Genomic DNA, 26,731 nt, shown 5'->3' with positions numbered 1-26,731 from the left:
ATTGGAAAATTGGACCCTAAATTAAAAAAAAACATATCTATGAGCATTTGTATGACATAAAATCAAAAAAAAGATACAAATGCACTTAGCACACATATAATGGAAAATACTGGTCATTCTTTTCATTTTGCTGTCATTGATAATATTAAAACAGAACCTCGAGTCTCTTTTACTAGACAAGAGGGAGCTTTACTGGCAACTGCGTCTTAACTCATTAACCCCGAGTACCGTTGCATGGCGCCTCTGCAGTTACAGCTGAGCGCTCACTGAGGCGCTAAGAATTGTATAGTGTTACACCCGAGTGTCTTCCACAAGCGCAAGTATCTTTATACTTGTATTTTAGGTCCACAGTTAAAAAATAAGTTGAAAAAGTACCTGAACGTCAGTTACCTTCTCAACTTATTTTTCAGAGTTGAGTTGCCATATGATTATATTAGAAATTTTTGAGAAAATCGACTAATTTTCTATACAAAGAAAGCAGGCTGTGTGAGTGAGGAGTGACAGCGAGTGATCCCGTAGAAGCAGTTATTTTTACTTTTCTTGTTAAGGCTATAAAACGTTGTTTAAAAACACCTCAAACTGCAAGCAGTTTCAAAAATATACATGAAACGCTTGAAGAAATATTCCTTACATAGTAATTACTAGTTCCCCTTGCACTGTATCAAACCTTGTAATATTTCTTCCTTCTTTGCTGTGTGACCAGTAGGATTGAAGTCTGAAATCACATGGTCCAAAACATAAAGTTACAGCATGTGTTCATGGAACACTCAAATAGAAAACCAACGCTTATGGTAGCTTACCTCTGTACTGGTGTATTGACTTGAGAATTAGGCTGTCTTGGATAATATGATTTTTTTTTCAAGTTTTACTGGCAGATTAAGTTTGGCGTGAGTAAACCATGTGGATGAACTGTAAGATGTGTTAATGTAATGTCAGTGGTGATCAGGGTTCTGTATTTCATAGTTTCTGAAGTGTGTGGAAGCACGGTTATGCTACCACTTTGTAGTTGTAATGTTGGGGTTGACTGGCATAGCCTTGTGGTATTCGGAAGTGTTCGGAATAGTGTGATATTAAAAAGGATATTTGCGGGAGGCATCAGGTAATGCTCTGCGGCTTAATTCTTTCCTCCACATGCTTCGTTTGTGGATGCAGTTTGCCCTGAAACTGTCATTTTGCTCAGGTATGGTCATGCTGTCAGCTGGCGGTGTCTGAGTTACTTGATATTCGCCGCTCATACCAGCCCGAAAGCACGAGTAATTGCGAACCCTATGCTGACCTAAAAAGTGTATATCTAATCTTGTTAGTGGTAGTGTTTGTAAAGGCTTCATCCTTCTATGCCCCATGCTTACTCTCAATTTTATGTTGTGAGTTTCATAAGGTTTAGCAATTGCAAGCATTGTTTTTAATCCAGTGCATACGCATTTACCTTTTTAACACCCTTGGCTTATAATAACACGGATTGTCTTTTGACAAGCATGTCTTCCTAATACAAGCTTGCTATTTAAAAGACCAATAGAGTTTTATTTTGTTAGGAGGTTTGATATCTTATTTCTTTGGTATGAAAATGAGATAATTTCCTCTTACCGATACATTATTGTAAAGAATTCATTTTTGAAAATGAAGAAGATTTTTTTTTCTAATGAGGGGGCATGGATGCTGAACAATACACCAAACTGATTTTCTTTAAAAGGATTTCACCTTATTTTTATCAGGTTATATTTGTTTAAATTTAACGCACAGCTTCATGCTGTTGCGTATAGCTAGACTGAATGTCATGTATCTGATAGCAGATGTTTCTTTCTAGTGCCATTTCAAGGGAACACATTCATATGTTTTTATCCTTTATGTTCATAGGTTCATAGGTAGGTACTAGGCTGTCGGCCCTGGGGCCTATACAAGCCCAGCCAAAAAGGTACCCTGGCTTTTGCCACCCAAGAAAATTATTTTCCTGTGCCACTGTTGAGCAGAGCCACAGAGCTGATCCCCAGGGTGAATTTCCTATTTCCCATCCAATCATCAAGATTTTTCTTGAAGAGTGCTAATGAGGAGCTTTGTTTGATATAGATAGGTAGTTTATTCCAGAGTATGGGAAGCTTCTGGGACAGGAATCTATCCCTCCGCCATGTTCTGTTTATTGTGGTGACAAGATTTAGGTCCCTAGAGCGTGTAGCTCGGAAGGATTGGGATTTCTTTAAGTGGAGCATGTCCAACAGCTCTGGGTTAAGCTCCCAAGTTTCCCAAGTTAAGCAGAATAATATGATTTGTGTGTTGTCTGTAATGTACTGACTGTTAGCATTGACTATTTACATATTTTATTAGCTGGAGTAAAAAGTAAACTTCGGACTCAACACGACTCAGCAAACTCTTTAAATAAAAATCTGTATGTTTTATTTGGTAAGCGCTTTCGCGTACCTTCCTGTACGCTTCCTCAGACCATGAATATTACAACAAACTAACAGCTTCAGGATTGGTCTATCTAGCCACATGTGAACAATGTTCTGCGTTTTATGTAGGTTTAACGAAACGTAAGCTTAAAAATAGAGTGTACAATCACATCTACGACATAAAGAAACTAAATGAATTAAATGCTTTAGCGAAGCACGTACAGTGTTATCCTAACCACTCTTTTGTATTTAGGGTACTTGAAATAGTAGAACCAAACACTAGGGGAGGAGACTATGTCAATTTACTAGAACTTAAAGAACTAAAATGGATTTTAAGATTAAAAGGACATTATCCTCCAGGCTTAAACCTTTATGTTTCGATTAAACCTCATCTTAACGCACGCAGATAATTGTCTGTGAGTTTATAATACTATATTATATTCTATTCTTTCTTGTATGAAGCACAGTCCTTAATATATGATCCTTATATATTAATTATTAGATTTCTTCCTAACTTGATTCATCCATTTATTTAGCGACAGCTTTTATTTTTCCATTTCTCCTTGTACATGTATTTTATACACAATATATATAACCATTATTGATGCTTATATACAGATATCCAGGCAACTCTTTCACAATACTCATATACTCATTTATTTTAATATTTTTATTTGCACATTTATTTAACTTTTTAATAATACTCATATACTTTTTTATATTAATATATTTATACTAATATTCTTATATTTACATATTTATATACATTCATATAATTTTAAATCAATATTTATTTGCTAGCAATATGTTTGAGCTGCTCTCAGTTTTTTTGGTTAATATATATGCTACAAGTCAATTTACTTATTATATAGTGATGGTTTAGCATCCTCTTAGTTTATATATGAATTCAAGTTTTTTTGTATAAGTGTTTTTAGAGTATGCCCCTTTAATGCTGTTGTTTTAATTGTTTTATTGAATTGCCTATTGTGTTTAATTGTTATTAAACAATCAAGTGTGTCATGTCATTGTATAAAAAGCTGTTAGTTTGTTGTAATATTCATGGTCTGAGGAAGCGTACAGGAAGGTACGCGAAAGTACTTACCAAATAAAACATACAGATTTTTATTTAAAGAGTTTGCTGAGTCGTGTTGAGTCCAAAGTTTACTTTTTACTCCATTTATTTTATTTAACTTAGGTCTCTCTATTGTAGTGGCATTTCGTTTTTATATATTTTATTAGCTGTTGGAAGCAAGAGGTTCTCCGGTTCGATCCTCGGCTGGGGTGCCTTCTTTGTGGAGTCTGCATGTCCTCCCTGTGGTCGCATGGGTTTCCTACGGGTGCTCCAGTTTTCTCCCACATCCCAAAGACATGCTGTAGGTGGACTGGGCACTCTAAATTGGCCCTAGGATTGAGTGTGTGCATTTGTGTTCCTTTTGTGGAAGGTTGGGCGCCGGGCTAGCAACTCAACACCGTAAAACTCCACTGCCAATCATGAGCAGACAGGTGATCCACTGTGGCAACCCTTAACCAGGAAAAGCTGAAAAAAGAAGAAGAAGTGGTCGTGTTTGTGTGGTAAGTGGTGGCTGTGATAGTCGATGCAGATTACTTGTCTGCGTTACTTCAGTGTATCTTGGGTAGTCTGTTGCAGGTACTGTTGTAAAAGGTTAACAAGGGTTTGTGTCTCCTATTTGGAATTTGGCTGTCTGATAAACCATGGAAAAGCTTTTTTTTGGTGGGTGGTGGCAGGCCGGTTAGTGCGACTGCTTTCATGATGCTAGTTAAGTTCCTTTAGTCGCTGATTCAGTTTATGTAAACTGTAACACATTATTTCTACTAATAATTTTCTTTCCCTATACTTCTGTTATGCAGTATTATGAAGAAGAGCAAACAGGTCTTTGTCATGTAGAGCATAGCATTATAAGCTGAAATAGAAGCAAAGTTAGTAAAAGTAAAGAACTGGTGGATCTACAGTGCAGGAATGACATTTTTTACTTTGTTTTGTCATAGTAAAATGATAAACATGATTATTTACCCAGGCCTATTAAAGATGCTCATCATTTATTTAAATGAAAGAAATAGAGAACATGGAATATATATATATATATATATATATATATATATATATATATATATATATATATACTAACTCTCTTCTGCAACACTGCCCAGTATCAACACTCCTGAATACACTCATTTCAATTTCACTTGATGGATTCTGTATATTTTTATTACTGACAGGTGGATTCATTTTCAAACTTCTTTTTTAAATAATAAACATCAAATTGCATCAACATGTTGCACCAAAACAAACCTTATTTGGGACCCACCCCTAATGTGATGAATGTCGAACTTCTCATAAGCTGATTGTTACAGAGAATAGCTAAATTTTCCATGCATGTATGCTGTAGTGATTAACTTGAAAAAAGTTAAATATTTCATATGCACAGCTAGTGGGATTTCAGTTTATTAGCATGAATGCATCAATAAAAAATCTGTAAACATAAGCAAAGACTTGTTATGCATTCAAAAGTCATTGATTTGGAATACGTTTATGTCTCCAAGGGGTGATTTTGAGTCTGACTTGAATCATTTGTGCTTGTGGTGTTTGAATGTTTTTGGACTCTTCCCCACTGTTCATAGGTTAGTACTAGGCTAACTGCCCTTGTGGGCAATTTTAAGCCTAGCCAATTACCCCATGTGAGAATCAAACCCTGCACCCTGTGTATGTAAGGTAAACACCTTAACCATTATACCAACCTCCCACTGTTGTGGTATGGTATTTGTCTATGTCTGATTTACTATGGTCAGTGGGAGGACTGTGTAATGTGTTACACATATGACATTTTCTAGTTTTGTTGAACTTACACCTCCTTGAGGTAGAGCTGAGGCTTTTGTAGGTAGAGTCAAAGGATCATAAAGTCATATGATCATAGAAGATTACTAGGCTATCGACCGGGAGGTCATTTTAAGCCTAGCCATTTCAACACAATGTAACACCGTACTGGTACTTATCAGTACCCAAGACTGCATATAGAAATGACTGCCGATGTCCAGGAGGGTTGCAGGCACTATCCTGGTAAGAATTCATGGTGCAAGAAAAAGTAGTACTCCACACCATCAAAAAAACTTTAATAAAACGACAAAGCTTTCGGACATAAACTATCCTTCTTCAGTGTCTTACATACAATGACCATAAAAACAGCATTTATAAATATAACTTAATCACATCACATGACACAGCAAACCTATCAGCAGCACCAATTAAAAATAGTAATCATTCTTTTAAAGGAACAATCAACTATATAAAATTCATAACCTAAGTGCATGAAAAATACATATATCAAATTTACATAATTAATATAAGACTACTTTTTCTTCACTCTTTGTTGCTTAGACTTCAAAACTGGTTTTAGTGTAACCTATTTATTAAGAACTGGATATTTATCTGCTTCAAATCGAATAATCCATTCATATTCTTTCATATCTATATTATTAATTAAGTCCTCCCATCTAGCATTTGGATATATCACATGTATAACTCTAAAATTAAACTGGTGTGTATCATCGGTTTTATTAATATGACAGGCTAAAGAATTAGTAAGTACTTTCCTACTAATCTCAGACCTATGCTCTATTATCCTGTCCCTTAACCTTCTCACTGACTTTCCAACATAAAAACCTAAACATTTATTACATGTGGCAAGGTATATAGTAGAAGGTGCATTACATGTTGCAGTACAATGGAAGGTAAACTTCTTACCATTTACAGGATGTACAAATTCAACTGATTGATTTATACTTGAACAACAGGAACAATTGTGACAAGGGAAAGTTCTCTTTTTATTAAAAGCGGGAACAGATTTACTATTTAGAGTAAAATCCTTAGAGCATAGCAGCCTCTTTAAGTTACTGCAATTATGATAAGTAAACAAAGGTCTATCTGGGAGCCATTTCTCATGCCCTGGTGTAGCCTTTAGGATATCCCAATTATTTCCAATAACATGTTCTGTTGTCTCACTGGCTATACTGTAAGTCATAAGATATCTTAGAGGTTGCATTGGGGTTGAACTCACATCACCGAGGCCAACATTCCCCTGAGTGGAGAAATAAGGGTTCACTCTTGAATCCCTCAATTGTAGGACATCATTCCTAACCAGTTCTGCCTCATCTGTATTATAAACCCTTTCCAATAAATTATTAGTCATTTCTTGCATCTGTACCTCACAGACATCTAATTTAGTATTCAGCCTGCTGGCTCATAGATACTGACTCTTAAGAACACTTTTAAAAGTTCTTTTTGCATGCATACTCTTCTTATGCAAGTACTTATTTACTTACAAATCTTTTTTATATATACATGTTTCCAAACCAGACTCTGTCATTTGTAATTTTACATCCAAAATTTTTAAAGAGCTTTCAGAGAATGTTATTTCAAATTTTAAAAACTCAGCAGTATTATTTAGATAATTAAAGAAGGCCTGCAAATCCATAGCACTAACATGCCAAACCAGAAAAATATTGTCCACAAAATGTTTGTAGAACGAACTATTCGATGCATATAAATTAGCCTCACCATACACATTAGTCCTCTCCCATTTTCCCAGGGTTAGATTTGCATAAGTATTAAGCCCATGGGTTGAAGCCCCATGCCTGTCCTCGGCATATTAGTGGAGTGGCGGTCCTTACCCTTACCCTGCTTTTTCCATTTACATGTGCTCTTTCTGTGGCCTCTTGTCAGTCATTGTGTGTAATTTGGTGTTTTCATGGGTGGTAGGTATGTACCTCTGCAGCGTCATCACCACTTATGAACCTTATGAAAAGAATAATGCCCCCATGGATAGGAGTGAAGATTTGGATGGTCTAACCAGGTAATGCATTATGATATACATATATGGTTTCATATGAAACCATCGAATTACCATTTCGTCGAGACTAACATCATCGAGCCGAAAACATCGCAGAATGACATCATCGAAAGTTTACTTCATCGACTTCCATACCATCGAGTGCTCAGTACGGAACCAATTCTATTGTGGTATTTACCGTTACTGACGGAATTCCTCTATATTTAACATTTAAAGGCTACTGTCACTTTAAAAAGACAGACCTTAGTTATCCGACATGGCACAGGTTACAACAGTTTTACGTGGAATACTGGATACTGCAACTGAGCTATGAAAGAAAAGTAAATAGTTTATACGTTAGAACCGGCGTGCTTTCTGCTCATGATGTTCATTGATTTTCTGTACTTCTTTTCTCTGCATTACCATGTTGTACAGTACGCTAAAGTATACTTCTGGGAATGCACGTGAATTATACAATTGTAATACTAGGAAGAGTGCTACCATGGGTGAAGATAGGTATATGTCCATATAGTTAGTGTTTTCCCACTGAACGGGGTATTGAACGGGTGTTGTGTGTCAACGCTATAGCATATGTCATGTTTTGATACTACCACTTTTGTGTGCGGCACTATTTGCAGTTAGTTATGTTTGAGCGCTTATTTTCGATGGTATGGAAGTCGATGAAGTAAACTTTCGATGTCATTCTGCGATGTTTTCGGCTCGATGATGTTAGTCTTGACGAAATGGTAATTCGATGGTTAAACCACATATATATATGTACTCTTCCAATACATCTGTCAAACATCAGTACCAATCTGTTTGCATTTTCTTTCCTGTGCAGGTTCGTAAATCTTCTGACACTGGCATGGCTTCACGGGCAGGAGAACAACAAGTGAGAGTGTGGGTATGTGGCCATTCCTACATTCACTGGGCTGCTAGCCATGCCTTCGTAACTGAAAACCACTACAACTTGAGCTTCCCCACATCCAGTGTGAAGGTATACTGGATTGCAAGAAGCGGTATGCATTGGAATGGAGTACTGCAGTTGGAAGAAAAGTGTACCATCTACCCTGAGCCTGACATCCTTGTGCTGCACATTGGAGGGAATGATGTGATCAGTCAACCACTTGGAAGGCTACGGTTTTAAATCAGAGCAATTTTTGAACACCTGCAGTCATGGTGGCCATGTTGTCATTTTGTGTGGTCTGACATAATTCCTCACCAGATATGGAAAACAGCAAACAGTCAACGGGCAGCGCACAAGGCCAGACATTTACAGAATGGATTCATGCATTGCTTGATGCATAGGGTCGGTGGATCTACAATCTGCCATGAAAGCATCACCGCAGAAGATGCTCACCTGTTCAGAAGGGATGGCATTCACCTAACTGAGGAGGGCATTGCATTCTTGACTGATCTCCACAATGGAATAAGAAGAGCTATGCAGGATTGGTAACACGCAGCTTGTGAGAAGAACGGGAAACACCCATGACCAAGTAGGACCAGTATGGTAAGTAAAACTCTATTATACATTGTGTTGTGTAAAATGTATTTTATGAGTTTGGCAAATAACTGTGGGAAGGAGCTCTGGTGAAGATGCTGAGAAAGAACAACTGTTTCAGGAGAGTGCTACCACGTACAATCAAATATATCAGTAACCATCAACAACTAAAAAAAATAAAATGTCAGTTACCATCCTACAATACTTCTTTTTTTATTCTTCTTTTATCAGGCATTTGTAGAGTTTAGATGACAGGAAGGGCTTAGTAATGCAGAACTTGATCCCTTAGGTCCATTGCTGAATGGACACATGTAAAGAGAAAAGGCATAGGTAAGGAAGACTGCTGACACTGATGGAGGTCTTGAGACTGTAGTGGTATCAGCTGTCTGAGTTGGTAGCCAACACAGTTATTGGACAGATCAGATGGCCTTGCATACCACTAAAGTCCCATGCCTGTCCTGGGTTCATTAGTGGAGTGGCAGTCCTTACCTTTTTGTTTCTCTTTACATGTATCCATTCAGCAGTATGTTGGCTACACCAAGCATGTGTATATTTACAGTGATATCTGTCTACACGGTAAAACAACTGGGTCTGAATGCTGTACACATGTACAGATATCTATTCTCAGATTTTGGTAAATAACTTTGCAAGGGAGCATCTGAATGTGGTAAGTAATACCTCATTTTGAAGACAGTATTCATAGTTCCAACATGGTAAAAGAACTGTGCCTTTATGTTGTACACATGTAACCTTTCAAAGTTTGTTTTGGATTTATGGTTATGGAAATTATGATTTTCTTTTCATATTTTGGTACATAACTTTGCAAGGGAGCATCTGAATGTGCTAGGTAATACCTCATTTTGAAGACAGTATTCATACTTCCAACATGGTAAAAGAACTGTGCCTGTATGTTGTACACATGTACATATATCAAAGTTTGTTTTGGACTTAGGTTATGGAATATTTTTTTCATATTTGGTTAAAAATGTTGCAAGGGAGCATGTCAGTGTGCCAAGCAATACCTCATTTTGAAGACAGTGTTACTCCTTACAACATGGTAAAAGAACTGTGTCTGTGCACTGTACACATGTACAGAAATCACAATTTGTTTAGCCGTGTAGGATTATGAAAATTATACATTTCCAATACTTCTCATTGTTATGCCCATATCTTTGCAAGGGAGCATGGTGATGACACAAATGATGCATCATTTTGAAGCTGACACTGAGACACACACCTTGTGCACTGATATGAAGCCTCTGTCTTTTACAGGTGATGAGATATTATGCTTTGTTTATTTATCATTTATAAGAAATATTATATTAATCATATTTCTGTGAATATCTCCATAAAGGAGCATCACACATTACCAGCTCAGGTTCTACCTGAAGAGTATACGTGTGTTTTAGAAGGAAAAATAATTGTCTCCTTTGCTTCAGGTAGAGTGACTTGTTTTTCATTTTCTGATCCTGTCCACTCAGGCTTTCAAGCCCTTCCTCTCACATATTCTACACATTCATTCCTCATTGGTTGGCTAAAGCCACATGGCCTGCTGGGATAAGAGTCGGGCTGAGGTGTAGGTTTATGTCCTACCCTTTCTTCTTCCCACCATGCATGTCATTGTGGATTTCTGTCTGAGGATGACAACTGTCAGGCAACTTTCCATCCCTTTTAAATAGGCAAGCCAACAAACCTCCAAAGATTTTGGTCACCCAGGTGACTTTTCAGGAGCAGAGACCTGGGTCTTCTGTCTTTCAAAACTGCATCCCTCTACGCCATGGAACTGGCAGATAGAGGAGCTTCAGGCGGTTGAACAAATGTTATTCAAGCGCATTGCTAACTGAACTGTGTTTTGCCAGTAGCTAACTGCTCATTGAAAAATGCTGCTGCCACACCACTTCATCAAGAGTGTGCCTGCTTCCTGGTGGTTTCTAGAATGTTTTCATTGCAGACGTTTGTGCCATATGTTGCTGGTAATCATTTAAACCAAGTATACATTTTCAGGAAAAAAAAAACTTAAGCTGCACTTGTAAAAGGAACCTACTTCTACAGCAATGGTTATTGTTCCAACTGGCAAAATCTGGTGCACACTTTCTGGTTTATAAATTTACTGTTAGTGTGTTCCAGCTGTATATTCTGTAAAAATGTGCCCTGGACTCAGCGTTCTTACATTTTTAACTGTATATTTTGTAGATATTTACTATGTTTTGAATTTGTTTTAATCTTTTTTTTTTCATATGAACATTGAATTAACTTTATTACACTCTTGACTGGGTCATGGCTGACAAGTGTCAGTTGATTAGCTCATCATTCAAGTTATCAAATTATAAAACAAATTAAAGCATCAGTGTTTGGGTTGTGATCCCAGAAGTTGTGCTTACTTTGGAATCTGTGTGCATCAATTCTCCATGTTTGGAATCCTTTCGGTACTGGCATCCAGCAAAGGTATATTTTGTGGTGTTTGGGATTCTTCCCATCAGTTTCTAACTGGCAAAATGATGTCTGAAGTAAGATATAGCAGATATGTACTACATTATAGTATGTATTTATTTATTTTTACTTTATTTTAGTCTGTTTTAATTTATTAACTGCTGTAGCTCACCGATCCATGTAGATCATTTTATCGTTATCTGATCAAATAATTTGTAAGGAGACCTTGTGAGTGGGTGATTCTTACTCTTTTTGCTGTGTTTGGATGGAAAGATGGTTGAAGTTAGTATTATATTTACTTTTAGGAGAGCAAATGAAATAGATGGGTAGGGCAGATTGCACCCTTTGTTGATGTTGCACCTAATACAGTACAAACTGTCTTGTAGAGTGATAATTATTGTAATTAGTAAAACTCTGAGGTGTATATCTGTAGATCTCACAGTAAATGGTGTGTGTACTGGAGCTAAATTTTTAGCTTTGTTGATGGACTCTGTGGTAATCTTATCTGTCACTTTGTAATGGCATACTTACTGCATTGCTGTAAAGAAAACATTTTGCACTAAATAAAGGCTTCTCAAACTTTCTTGAGATGAATTATGGTAACAGGATATTGACATGTATTGCTGGTGGTTTCAGAAGTAATGAATTGAAAATAAGTTTTGGTTGTGAGCAGATTTTAAATGTTACAAAAATTTGAGCTGCCGGTTCCTTTTTGAGGTAAAAGATACAAACTTGTAAAACAAAGCCTTAATATTGTTTGTTTTTGGCAACCAAAATCAATTTAACTATAATTATATTTATATATTTATTTTTAACTGTGATTTAAAGTTGCTTAGTAGTTAAATGACTTCATCTGTTCCCGTTTGTAGGAAGTTGTTGTAGGAGTTAACCCTCAGTCTGCTGAAATGTAGTTTATTCAGCCTTCATCCCTGTAATTCAGACTGAGCTGCCCACATAATATGAAAGCGATGTACTTGAATGTGCAGTACTACAGTTAATAAATTTGCTTGGATATCGTGATAGTCCTACTGTTATGATATTTGATATTTTTGTGATTCTCAGTTTTAGGAGATGGTCAGCCTGGGATTGGGGACCTGGTACTTGCTGCAGAGTTGGTGGAAACTGTGAATGATACAGTGTGCCATGTCCAAAAAGAGGCCTGGGCACGACAAGTGACAGGACATGACCATGGTTCTTATGCCATCCCTGAGGACCTGCTAGTATTGAAGCAGATGGTGAGGGAACTGAAAAAGACCATTTATCAGCAGACACAAGGACTCTCTGCACTGCAGTCAGCATTAACATTGAAAACTGAAGAGTACCAGGAGCTGAAGGTAATACTGAGCCTGTTGAGTAAAACAATTACTTTTTTCCAAGAAGCTAGGGAAACTATTTTGTTACTTACTATATTTTCAAATGTAGTCTGCGGTCTTGGATATTAAGCACAGTAAAAGACCATCAATGAATATACAGTCTTTCATTGCTTTAACTACAGTAATTAGGAGCCTTTCAAAGCAATAATGATTCCATATTTCCAAAATCTGGTGTACTGAAATATGTTTCTTTCAGTTAGGTATTAAGTATTCTATGCCTGTAAGAAACCTGATTCATCTTATCAGATTCCTGAAGTTGGCCCACTTGCTTTTGTAATAATTAAGATTATAATTTCTTCTGAGTGCATGTTTTGAATGCAGGTTTATGATGTAAATTTATGTAGTCAGCAGCCTGGGTTGATTGTGAATTAATGAATTCAAAGTTCAGCGTTTAGATCCTCTTTCATTTATTTGCCATTGTACTGGATTAGAGCCAACATTTCTTTTTGCAACAAGTGGTTCAGATTTGGAAAGAGACTGTCATCAGAGTGGTAATGATGAGGATGGAAGGATTTTTCTTCATCTCTAGAGATTTTTTTCATTGGGAGGTAAGAGGTGTGCATGTAAAGTTAATGTCACCGCCTGACAGAGACATGATGGAATGCCCCATGTTCTGCCTGTTTCCTTTTCTTAAATGTATTGGCCCCATTAGGCCCCTTGCCTGTTTTGAGGAGACACCCAGGAAGGTAGCCATACTGATTATGGGCAGTGTAACCAAAATGCTGAGTGAATCCTTGCAAATACATGGAAGGCATTTTGGTTATCATTTAGAAGACAAAATATTTCCCAGTAACATCCCATTTATGAAGTAATGAAGGGCCACCATTTAAGAAACCATCAAAGGTGTTCCAAAATTTTTCTCTATGGCCCTTTTGCGCACTCAGATTTGCAAGAACAGGGAGGGTGCAATGGAGTGACCATGCTGGGGACTTCTCTCACTTCTGCAAGGGACATTACCAGCAGTCAGTCCTGTCTTTCCATCTTCTTCTTCTTCTTCTTCTTTTGGCGTTTTCCCGGTTAGGGGTCGCCACAGCGGATCATCTGTCCGCTCATGATTGGCAGTGAAGTTTTACAGTGTCGAGTTGCCAGCCCGGCACCCAAACTTCCACAGAAGGCGCACACACGCACAAACTCATACCTAGGGCCAATTTAGAGTGTCCAATACACCTACTGCATGTCTTTGGGATGTGGGAGGAAACCGGAGCACCTGGAGGAAACCCACACAACCACAGCGAGGACATGCAGACTCCGCACAGAAGGCACCTCAGCCGAGAATCGAACCGGAGAACCTTTTGCTGTTAGGTGGCAACGCTAACAGCTGCACCACCGTGGCCTGTCTTTCCATCCTGTTCCTAAAAATAGGTATTGGCTTTTTTTGTTTTCATTGGAGAAATTGCCCCCTTCCCTGCCCCCTGAGTGAGACAAGCAAGTCATGCCCCTTCACTCCTTTCCCTTCCTGTCTGACTCCTCTCTAATGCCGAGGCTGCTGATCAAACCACAGTCACTTAGGCCACAGTTAGGACTCCATCCCTTTGTGTTATAGAGCAAATCTATTCTTTTAATTTCCTGGTACAGATTTGAACGAGACCTTGTTAAAAGGCTAAAAGTCTGACTTCTGAGTAGTGTCATGGACATTTGGTAGTCTCTGTGTACACATCCCTTTCTTTCACAGTTGAAACGCAGGGTGATCCAAAAGTGGAACAAGGAGAGCAAAGAGTATTAAGGAGATATATAACAGAATTGAAGGTGTTTGGTTTCAAGTTGTATGCTTAGATTTGTTGCATTTGTTACCTTTTTCATAGGTTCATAGGTTGGTACTAGGCTATCAGCCCTAGGGCCTATACAAGCCTAGCCATAACAATTCCCTTGCTATTTCTTCCCACAGTATTTACTTTCCTGGACCCCTGTCTAGCAGGGTGACTGACGTGATCCCTGGGGTGAATTTCCTTTCTCCCATCCAATCATCAAGGTTCTTCTTGAAGAGGTCCAAAGAGGCACTCTGCTTGACATGTATGGGCAATCTATTCCAGAGTCTGGGGAGTCTCTGGGTCAGGAACCTATCCCTCCAGCATGTTTTGTTTATTGTGATGACAAGGTTTAGATCCCTGGAGCGTGTAGCTCTGAGGGATTGGGATTTCTTTAAGTGTAGCATGTCCAACAGCTCTGGGTTTGACATGGCCTTGTATGTTAAGCAGAGATCGCCTCTGAGTAGACGATATGCGACAGAGTATAGCTGGAGTTTTTAAGGCGGTCAGCATAGGGCATCTGCTTTAGGCCTGTGATTCTTTTAGTGAGGTATTTCTGAGGCCTTTCCAGTTGTTGCAGATGTCTTGAGAGGTACATACCAAATGGGGCGTTGTATTCTATAATGGGTCTAATGAGGGATGAGTACAGTGGGACAATGACCTCCTTTTTCTGGATGAAAAGCCCTTCGTGATGAGGTGTGCCACATAGAAGGATTTCCTGACTGTTGTGGCGATGTGGTTATCGAAGGTGAGACCACTGTCCACCTGTGTCCCTAAGTCTCTTATCACACTTTCTGTGTTTAGTGTACTGCCACCTATATGGTAATTCATGGATACATGTTTTTTCCCAAAGGGATAACAATACATTTCTTGGCATTGAGCTTGAGCCCATGGCTCTGGCACCAAGCATCTGTTTCTGTAAGGCCCTTTGTAGAGTATCCACATCATTTGGGGATTCAATAATGGCTCCCAGTTTGCAGTCATCTGCAAACTTTGTTAGCCAGAGTCCCTTAGTGTTGACCTGTACTTCAGAGAAGTAGATGCCAAACAAGAGCGCCCCAGGACTGAACCCTGAGGTACTCCACTTGTCACTTGTCTGGAGCTGGATTTGGAGTTGGCTACTTTTACAGTGTGGGTTCTATCAGTAAGCCATTTAGCAACCCATTGGGTGACATAGGGATTAATGCCCAACTTAGTAAGTTTATCTATGATTCCAGAGTGGGAGATGGTGTCAAAGGCCTTGGCAAGGTCTAGATAGGCTGTGTGGACCACCTTACCCTTGTCCATGGCTCTGGAGACTGATTCAAAGAAGTCAATCAGGTTCAGGAGACAAGATCGGCCCTTCACAAACCCAAACTGGGTGGGGTCCAGTGTTTGAAGGTTGCCAATGTCTTTGTTTATAAGTTCCATGATAATAGGCTCCATGGCCTTGCAGATAAGGCTTGTTAGACTGATGGGATGGTAGTTTCCGGGATCCAAGGTGGATCCCCCCTTGTGGATTGGGATAACTGTAGCTCTGCGCCACTCAGTGGGAACGAAACCTGAGGTGAGGTTATGATTAAACATGACACTTAGATGAGGTGCCAGTTCATATTGTAGTTCATGTAGTACACAGCCCAGGATGTCATCTGGTCCCATGGATGCTGTATTCTTGGCTTTAGAGAGTGTGTTTTGTACCTGTGTGGCCGTTATTACTGGAATTTGGCAATCTTCCGGTATTGAGATGGGCCATTTAGGGGGTGAGAGGGGGGTGAAGTTGGCACTGAATCGATCTGCCAGGATATTGGCAATATCCTTCGGATCAGTATATTTAATGCCATTCTGTTTTAGCTCAGAGCAGATCGGAGCATTGCCATTTAGATTCTTGACATAATTATAGAATGCTTTGTGGTTGTCTTTGGAATCTTTGGCAATTTTATTTTCGTAACTAGCTTTGGAGGATTTTATGAGGCATCTCAGTTTCTTACTGAGGCTAGTAAGGGAGTTTTTGCATCCTGGGATTTTCCTCTTTTCTGCAAAAGTTTCTTCCTTTTGTTGTAAAGTTTGTTTATGGCAGGGGACCACCAGATTGGCTTCCTTTTTTGGATGAGAGCATTTTGGTTCTATTTGGGATGGCACGATTCATGCATGAGTGGATGTGCTCGTACAGTGCCTTAGTGTGGGATTCAGCAGTTGAACTTTCAGTTCCCGTCTGCATGGGTGTCATGAAGTTTGTCACTTCTGACTTGAGTAGCATGAAGTTGGCTTTGGAGAAGTTTTTTATGGTGGTTTTTTTACTGGGGGGTGGGGGTGGGATGTGGATGTTAAGGGTGATTAGCTTATGGTCAGACCTGACTAATGAGGGGGTGACCATAGGTATGGAGCATTGATTTCCCATGTTGGTAATGACCAGGTCCAGGATATTGGAGCCCCTGGTGGGACTATGGATTAATTGATCCAGGGCGTTGGAATTTATGAATTCCAAGAACTGTTGCGCAAAGGTGTTGGGACATGAGTAGTTTTCCCAGTTAATGGCAGGGTAGTTAAAATCACCCAGTATCAGGGTGTTTGGTTCTATCTTAATATTTTCCAGTATGTTTAGAAAGGTGTAGTGAGAATCTTGGGGTATGGTGGGGGATCTGTAGCAAGCTACAATTTGGATTGTAGTCTTACCTAGTGTTAGTTGCACTTGGAGAATTTCAGACACATTGTGTTGGCCAACTAGCCTGGTGGTGTGAATATCCTTGATGAATATTGACACTCCTCCACCTTTAGTGTTTCGGTCCTGGTTTGGTGGCCGAAAAGTGTGGTAAGAGTTGTAGCCTGGTATTGCAGGGGTGCTCTCTGGAGCCTTGAACCAGGTCTCAGTTACTGCACAGATATCGATGTTCTCCATTTTTAGGAGTGCCTCGAGAGAGTGCATTTTGAGGTTTAGACTTCTAGCATTGAGTAGCATTACCTTCAGATTTTGCATGCTTGTACCTGTTACACATGAAATTTACTTTGTTATATTGCGCTCAGGGGGATATACGTTATCTAGATTGGTGTTCCGTGTATTTGGGTAGCATTTGTGATGGCATCTGGCACTGCCTTGTGGTTGTTTTCCTAGCTTGCTGTCCCTGTTTTTGACATTCAGCAGGTCTGTTTTGATCTTGTTTGGACTTTGCTGAAGGCACCGGACGTCTGTGTGGTACTTGAGGCTGCCTTGCAGCTATCTTGTCTTGATCCTGTTTGGATTTTGTTGATTTTGCACGGTACTTGGACAGTTTGCATCTTGATTATCTTCTTTACCTGCAGTGTGCTCATGCATGCATACAGCTGGTGTTCTGTGCACCAGAGAAGCCAGACTATGATTTTTTCTGCTGTATGCTTGATTTTAGTACAGATAAATGGTGGACTGTACTTTCTTCAGCCAGTGACATTTCCTGTCTGCATCATTTTTGAGAAGTTTGAAGTTTGCATTTCATTACTTTTCTGCTTTGTAGCTGTCGTGGCCATACTGCGGTGGTCATTTGAAGATGGGCATAGCTGCTTCTATTTAATATCTTGACTGGACTGGCTGGTGTCTGGTGGTCTGCAGTCTGAAAGATACCTAATTGTTGGATTGTAGAGGTGTGGGTGCAGATACTGACGTTGATGCAGCAATAGACCTTGGGCTCTATTTGCTTGATTTAATTTGGTTTTAAACTACAACAAGGTGGGCTACTGGACTGTAGTAATAAAGTGACAACAAGGTTGGGTCAAGGGATACTACAGACTGACAACTGAGCTGAGTGAATACTCATAAAATTTCAGATAGTGACATGATTTCTACAATTACTGCTTTTTTCGTAATTAATCTGTTGTCTGCTGTAGAGTATAAATGGTTTATCCCATGGTCTGTATTGTACTAGAAGTTATGTGCGGTTGAACTCCAAATGCTCTTCTGATGTCTTGGCTGTCAGTCTCCTGTCAGGATTTGTCAGGATTTATTGTCAGCCTTCAGCACCTAAGAAGCCTGACAGGCTGTTAAAGGTACCTTATTCCCATAAATACATCTTCAGGAATCCCTTAGCTGAATCCGCTGTGATTTCTGTAGACAGAAATAGTGGATCTCAGCCTTTGACCTCTGCTATTCCTTTCCCCACTGAGAAGGACAGCAGGGCATTTGACAGGTATGGGAAGAAAATGCATGTCAACTGCCAGATCCATTTTGCGAAGAAATGGACATGCAGCAATCCATTTCAAACCTTCCTGCCTCAGACAAAAACTACTTTATCAAACGTGTTTTTTTTATGCCTGATAAGTTGAAAAACATTAACTTAAATGTGCTTATGATGCAGTATCAAGGGTTGCTGCTACAGGCTTCAGGCAGGCCTAGGTCAGGCTTCAGAATTTTCCCAGAAGATGTCCAATCACAGATTTTGAATGCCCCCCCCCCTTTAGAAATAAACTTTCTTTTTGAAAATTCCTTTGCAGAGGTTCCCAAATGTTATAAAAAAAAGTAAGTTAATGCAAGGGTTGAAACAGCTTTTTCTTTCACCAATCCTTAAGTATCAGAGAAATTATTCTTCGGTCCCAGAACATATTTTCAGAAAACTTTTCATGCCAAGTTTGCAAAAGTAACAACAGCAACAGTATAAAAAGAAGTGGCAAGGTGACTCAAAAATAACAGAATGGAGTCCAGGGAGTCTTCCCAGCACAAAACGAGTGCACGACTACCTATGGATGTCTTCCTCCTCCTCCTCCTCTGCATCCCCTCATCAGCCAGCCATCCTTCCAAACTAGTAGGTTATCTGTCTTTCTGTACTTATCTGGAACCAAATGACAACAGATTCTTGGGTACTAAGAACAATTAAAAAGAGCTACATATTACAATTGGCTTACTTTCTTTTCAAGCACGAATCCCTCTTCCTTGTAAAAAAGGCTTATTTGTTCCCTGAGATTATCAGACATGCTGTCTCAAGGTGTAATAGAACCAGTGCCCAGGGAAGGGGCTTTTACTCAAAAATTTTTCTTGTACCCAAGAAGGAAGGCATTTGTAGACTGATATTTTGACCTTTCAGTTCTGAACTCCTTTCTCATTGTACTATAATTCAAAATGTTATCTCTACAGTTCCTTTTTCGTCTTCTGCCCACCTCTTACTTAGTCACCCCAGACCTCAAAGATTCATACACCACGTACCAAATCACAAAGACCACAGGTGGTAGTCTTCATTCCCACAGCTGCCATTATTGTGGCTGTTTGGGTTGTTCTTTTCCTTGGAACAACAACCATCCTGCTTCAAAAACTCCAGCTCCCTGCCACACCTTCCCTCTGGCTGCTAAATGGCCAGCATTAGTCAGATAAATAGCAGCCAGAATGTAGTGACGTCAAGTAATTTCTTACCACCTCACTAAAAGGATCTAAGGATCTTCTCAGGAGCAGCATTCGGTCTACAGCTTTGTTTCTGGCAGTAAGTCCCAATTGTGGAACCCTTCCACACAGAATTCATTATCCTTTTTAAGATTAGAGCATATGTTTTTTAAATGTTTGACTAAAAGTGGCATTTTTTTCTTTTAGAAACCTGATAATTGTTTAAATAATGGTAGTTTCCTGTCAAGAATGGCTTTACTAGCAGTGAAGGTATATTTCTTTACGGGTCTATATTATAACATCGAATTCTATAAAGATCGAATGTTATAATATCAAACCCTAAACACCGAAATCCGAAAACATCGAACAGTCAGAATAGCGAATTTTTTTCCCAGGGAAAAAATTTGCTATTCTGAGAAACATACATACTATACAAACACACACAAAAAACAGCAATCCACACACATACACTTAAAATCCTACACCTAAACTAAACTTTGCATACACTACTAGCTATCCACTTACCTTAACCCAACCCTAACCCTAAGGTCCGTCACTATCGCACATTCACCCGCGCCCTAACCCTAACCTACACACAACCGCACACTTACCTGACCCGCGCCCTAACCCGCCCCTAACCCTAACCTACACACAATCGCACACTTACCTGAACCCGACCCGTAACGTTCCAACGTATCAAACACTGAAAACAGCGAAGCCACAGCTATGACCCACCAAATTCTTTCCCTGGTAAACAATTCGGTGTCCTGCACCTTCGCTGTTTTCAGCGTTCAACATTACGGGGTCGATATTATAACATTTGATCTTTGTAGAATTCGATGTTATAATATAGGCCCTTTCTTTACTTTGGAAAATGTTTGTGTGTTAAAAGTGTACTGTTTTTGCAGCTTTTGAGTTTAGGTGTTTGTGTTTTACTCACAAGGAGTGTTAAAACTAATGACACTGTCTGTAGTGCGTGTATGGCTCTGTATTGAAATTTGCTGACAAGCTGGAAAAAAAAAGACCAAAAATCCTGGAGAAGAGCAAATATCAAAGGTCTGTCTTCTCCTTTAATCAACATTTTTTCAGCCCCTCTAACCCCCTAAACTTATACCAACTCCAAAATCACCATACCTCAGGGAAAAGGGACTATTCCAGCAAATGAACATCTGAGGCTTAGCATGTGTAAGTCTTTGCTTTCAGCCATTTATGCTGTGTGTTTCATGACTTCTTTAGTAGGTCCCTACTTTTCAATTGGGTGCTGCTTGTATACTTAGTGACAGCTTACTCGAGTGTTTGTTTCCAGTCGTGACAGTGCAACAAAAGGAACTATATTTTATTTACTGCTTATGCATCTACTTTGGTTTTGGGACTCTTCGGGGGAAGTGTAACTGTACGTGTACTACTTCTGATCATTTTTTAACAACTTACCTTCCAACCAACTCTTTCCAGGACTGCATACTGACAAATAGCCCTCTTCCTCAGTCACAGCAAATATACTTACTTTAGTCCTTCTGGTTCTTCACCTGCTGAACTTAAAAAGATGAAATTACTAAAAGCGAATACTTGCAGTCACCATAGGCTTAGTTGGTGCCTCCGCTGCTGTTGGAGAATCTTGTAGTGGCCTTTCTTTGTTCCTCCGCTGGTCTCTCCGAGGTCCTCTGGTATTATTTTTTCCATAATCATGAACTGGGGATCAGACAGATTCTCTGCCGCTGTTCCAGAATCTGATAAAGACATGGAAGAACCATCTTTCTTTTTGGGTTGGGGAGATGCTCCAAGAGACTTCTCAGAGTTGCTGGGGAAAAAGGCTTCTTGCCCAGGATAAAGAGCCTTTCTGTAGTCTGTCTTCTTCCATGGATACTTTACCTAGGGTAAAGAAACAAATGGTTAGACATTGTTCATCTAAGAATGTACTTGGAGTACATAAAGATGAAATTCTTAACCAGAGCCAGGAGTTTATTGCAGGCAGCTGGCCCTAGAATTCAAAATAAAATTCAAAAATCATTACCCTAGCTCTATAGTTTGGGAGGGTGGCCTAATGGTTCAGGTGTTTGCCTTATAAACACAAGGTGCAGGGTTTGAGTCTCACAAGGGATAATTGACTAGACTTAAAATGGCTTGCAAACACAGCTTGCAAGGGCAGTTAGCCTAGTACTAATCTATGAACCTATGAACCTATTATAGAATATTTGAAATTATCCTTAGCTCTTCATATCATCCAGATATGAAGTGTAGTTATATAGATATGTAGTTGTAATTTATGGTGTACTTTTTAATTTTGCTTTGTTATACACTTTATGTTGTACTTTTTAGTTTGGCTTTTGCTATATACTTCTGTACTGCATTGCACATAAAATCTCTTTAAATTGTGTTTAAATGTGTAGTTTTTCTCCCCAGGCCTCTGATGAAAAAGAGTGTGTTAGTCATCCCAATCAGACTATTCTGGTAAACAAATGCTAAATAAACAAAACATTGTGGTAGAGAAAATCCTGAAGATAGCCAGAAGAATCTAACATTGATGGAGACAGAGTTTCCTCTCCTAAAGGTTCACAAGGCTAGGACTGGGATTCTGAGGAAAGCACATTACCCCATCTGCCTTACAGAAGTTTTATTTTTCTAAGTCTGTTTCCAGAATGGGTGATGTATTTTTTGTGGAAACAAGTGGAGGTTCCCAGTGAAATGAGGAGATACTATGTTACAAGTGGACGTCACACATCTTTCTCTTATTTTGTCATCCTTGGAGGATGTCGATAATCCTGATCCTGAATTTTCAATCCCTAAAAAGGCTGATAGAATTTTGTTTAGTTATAGAATTTCCCAGGCTAACAAATCTTTGTTTTCCCACCTTTGTTCTGATCTTCCAGCCAGTTTTACATCAGCATCAACTAGCAATAAGCTTTTGGTGAAGCCTAGCCCCTCTCCAGGGGATACAAAATATAAGGTGATGGATAGATTGGGAAGATAATTTTATCTTCAGCCACTTTTGCTTTAAGAATTTTCAGTTACCAGTGCAAATTTGTTGGATTGTGCTGAACCTTTAAGGGAATACTCTACTAGCCTACCTTCAGAGGTTACATCCTTTCTGAATCTCATGAATTCTAATATTCATCAAGTTTCTAAACATACCTTAAAAAGTGAATATGGTTGTGCAGTTACTTTGTCTAGGACCACTGCTACAGTTTTAAGGTAGTATGTCTGGATAGGTAGAAAAAGGTTTGCAGGTGAAGTTAAATCTGAGGTTTTGAACTCTGCTTTGGATAAAGAAGTTCTGTTTGGTCCTTTTGCTACTCTTTTCCTCAAACAGTATGGTGAAAGAAGAAAATTAGTTCAGGGAGGTAAACCTTTTCAGGTCTCTCATTATAAATTAGAGAGATCTTCCACTTCTCAAACAGGCAGAATGGGATCAACATTAACAAAGCACAGGGATCCTTTCAGAAAAAGGGGCAAACGGCACAAAAGGAGATGGCAAGAGGGGATTAACATTAGAAAACATAGGGATTTTTTTCAGAAAAGGGGCAGTCTACACTTTTGAATGACTATATTTGTATTCTCCTCCAAATTGCCTCTCTTCCGGCCTTTATATCTCTAGCTGTGCTTCAGACAAAGGGCCTTGGTCTCTCCCTTTGCAGTTACATGCTAACCCTATGAATAATAGATACAATGCCTTTAGGTCAAAGGCATTTATTTGAAATTTTGATTCCAAAGAAAGAACTTGCCTCGAGACAAATTTTGAATGTTTCCCTTCTCATATTCTCTCTGTCTGGGTCCCACTGTCAGTTCTTTGTTTTACATTTTGGATATCTACAGCTCTAAGAGTATTCACAAAGAGCCTAGCTCCTAGAACAGCTTATTGTGGACTTCTGGTCATTCTCTTACATCTATTTATTCAGACAACTTTCTTATCTTTGCAGAGTCTTTTCTTGGAAGTCAGACATCTTTAACATAAATTGCTCCTTCCTCCCACTTTAGAGTTCTAGACAAATATTAAAAAATCAAAAGTCCAATAATACCAGTGGGTGCTGAATGAATGCTTCTCGACCCAAAAAATAAATCCAACAAGCAGAAGTAAGATGAAGCAACACCAGGCTGTCATAAAACCAGCAACAGTTTATTCAGGAAACAGGCACAGGCAAAGGCATAAGTGTTTTCGCAGTATTACAACTGCTTCATCCAGATGCATAAAATCTAACTATTTCAATGCCCATTAAATAAAGTGAAAAAAAAATCAAATGACATTCTAATAAAACTCTTCAAAAGATAACATTTTAAGTATATACAATACTAATAGTAAGCATGTATAAAAAAGAGTGAATGTGTTGATAAGGTGGGGGGTTAAAAGGGAGTTTGTTAAAACTCCCTTCTTATTTAAAAAGAGGACATGCTTTCAACATTGATTTCAATGGTACTTTATCATTAAGTCCTGACCCTATATTTGCTCTTAATCTAATAATCCATTTGCTTTCTAAGCACTCTGTTTCATTTCTAATATCACCTCCCCTGAGACTTTCCTGCATAACTTAAAACCTAAATACATGCTCTGGAGAAGTGTCTGCTACATGTTTAGCTAATGCATTCCTAACCATAGTATTTCTTATATCATTCAGATGTTCTCTTACCCTTTCTTTTAGTCTTCTGTCTGTTTTACCTACATAAAATTTTCTGCAGGTTTTACACACTGCTAGCTAAACCACATGACTGCTGTTACAAGTTGCCTCCACTGAAAATGTATAGGTCTTGTTCTGGTCTGGGTGAAACATTCACCTGCTTGATCTATATAACTGCAAAAACTGCAGTTATAACAAGGTCTAGTATTATTTTTATTTTTATAAGAATCATGTCATCGTTTCCTGCTATCCTACCCCATAAGACACTTGGAGTAACATAGCAGCTGACCTAAAGATTTATTTTTCTTATAAACTATGCTGGGACGTTCACTATTATCTTTCAGTTCTGTACTTGTGGTCATGACACCCCAATGTTTGTTAATAATGTCAACTACACCTTTAGAGTCCCTAGAATATGTTATTGGTACCCTGCATCTAAGCTCATCTGTCTACCTTATTCACACATGCAGGTGGATATGAAGAAAAATAAGGCCTTCCTTAATTCCTTCTTCTTTGTATTACTTCAGCTAACTTATCAGATACTTCCTTTTTATCATACCACCTTGCTACAAACCTTTCTTCTAGATCTCGCAGTTCTTTCTTAAAATTTTCCTCACTAGCATTAACTCATGATGTCCTTATAGCTTGCCCTTCACCACATTATTAAAAGTAAAATGTGGGTGCATGCTACTTCAATGCAAGTAAGTATTCTTGTAACATGGTTTTCTGTATGTCATAGTATCTATTGCCCCATCTTCCTTTACCTTCACTAACACATCCAGAAAACGAACCTCTCGATATGAACAAGTCATTACAAACTTTAAAAAGCTTGTGCTTGTATTAATACAATTATAAAAATCTGACAATTCCTTACTAGTGCCTTCCCATATGAAAAACAGGTCATCAACGAATCTTCTGTAGAAAATTACGTTTGCCTAACGTACTACCTAATACATGTTCCATCTCCCATACTAGCATGATGAGATTGGCATAGCTATTGGCACATGATGTGCCCATAGCTACGCTATCTATCTGCAGGTTATAATCCTTATCAAAAAGGAAGACATTATTATGTAAAATCATCTTAACTAAAGCACATAGCATTTCAACCTTCTCAGTGGAGAAACAGTTCTGTTCATGTAAATTTTTTTAACCCACTCTATATCTATAGTATTTGGTATTACAGTGAATAAGGACTGTACATCGAGTGTACCAAACACCATTCACCTTTTTTTCAAAAACAGCCTTAGTAAAATCATATAAATCACACAAATATTGTCTAGAGTCCTGCAAAATGTGAGTGTTGCAGTTAATAAGTGGTCTTAAATTTTTCTCCACAAGAATAGACATTGCTTTGGTATACCACTTTTGTCCTGCCACTATGGGCCTTATCTGTGGACTAGTGGGATTCTTGTGTACTTTTGGGAGACCCTGTATAACTGGTATTTTAGGATGTTCCTTATAAAAATAGTCAAATAACCCTTGATCCAACATTTTATTTCTTAACATATTCCTCAGCTCAGTTTTCAGTGCATCAGCCATCCTTAATACGTCAAGCATTCTAACCTTTCTATAAAACTTAACATTATTTAACATCTATTTCATCCTGTCTTTGTACCAGTCAGAGTGCATATTTTTTTATTTGGATTCTGTGAGGCATTTGCCTGTGATTACAGACTGCAATCACAATAATGTGGCACTTCAGTTAGCAGCGGGACAATAGGTACATCCTTCTGTGCCAGCTGGCTTGATAACTTGGGAGATAGCTCTTCAGCATTTCTTCATCCTCTAAGCATCTTACATTCTGTCAGAGCAATATGTAATGACAGACAAGCTGAACAGGACCAACATAGAACCTCACTAATGGAAATTGCATAAGAGGGTCTTCCAGAGATTGATCTAATTGTGGGAGCACCTCAACTAGATTAGTTCACCTCCTTTCAAAAACAGACTCAGATTCTGCTCTGGGGTTTCTTACAGGTAAACCGAGGGAATAGATATATTTTCACCCTTTTCACTAATATGCAGGGTCATTCTCAAGAGTCAGAGAGATTCTTCAAAAATCTTGGCTGTAACTCCCCTCAGGCCCAGACAACAGGGGTTCTGCTTCTTATGGAATTGGCCAGGAGGCAGTTGCCACAAACTTCTTCATAGATCGGATCTACTCACTCAAGACCAGGGATGTGTGATGTGCACCAGTTTCAAATATCTATAATGGACTGCCTGGATGATTTGATTCTGATACTCTTTAGGTACTTCTTTCCTGAGGATACGCAGCAGGTACTAAAGATTTCCTAGTTGGTGCCTAACTAATAACTAGGGCCATATTAGGGATTATGTATCGATGGTTTTCAAATATTTGTGAGAGTCATAGGAGTAGCTGGTTCAGCTAGCGCCCTGTGTTAGTCCCACAAAGTTGCGCACTATCCCCTCTGCTTTTCAAGTGAAGAAAAAAACGACTTCTGCATACAAAACTCCAGGAAGCTAATTGCCTTCCTCTTGTATAGTACCCGGTCAAGCCAGAAAAGTGTGC

The 26,731-nt window shown here is 38.8% G+C and overlaps 1 protein-coding gene across 1 annotated transcript in view; it reads left to right on the top strand.

Moving 5' to 3' along the window:
• Window positions 1-26,731, top strand: part of LOC122809677 — a 323,847-nt gene that overhangs the window by 198,551 nt on the left and 98,565 nt on the right. Inside the window, exon 3 of the mRNA XM_044081351.1 lies at window positions 12,222-12,493. Within this exon, the coding sequence (XP_043937286.1) occupies window positions 12,222-12,493 (272 nt within the window). The remainder of the gene's footprint in view (window positions 1-12,221; window positions 12,494-26,731) is intronic.

The sequence above is a fragment of the Protopterus annectens genome, chromosome 1.part1 (assembly GCF_019279795.1).
Source record: "Protopterus annectens isolate FY-2018-M chromosome 1.part1, PAN1.0, whole genome shotgun sequence".
In the NCBI taxonomy this organism is placed as follows: Eukaryota; Metazoa; Chordata; order Ceratodontiformes; family Protopteridae; genus Protopterus; species Protopterus annectens.
Note: the sequence above shows the minus strand (reverse complement) of the source record. Positions and strands in the feature narration are given on the sequence as shown.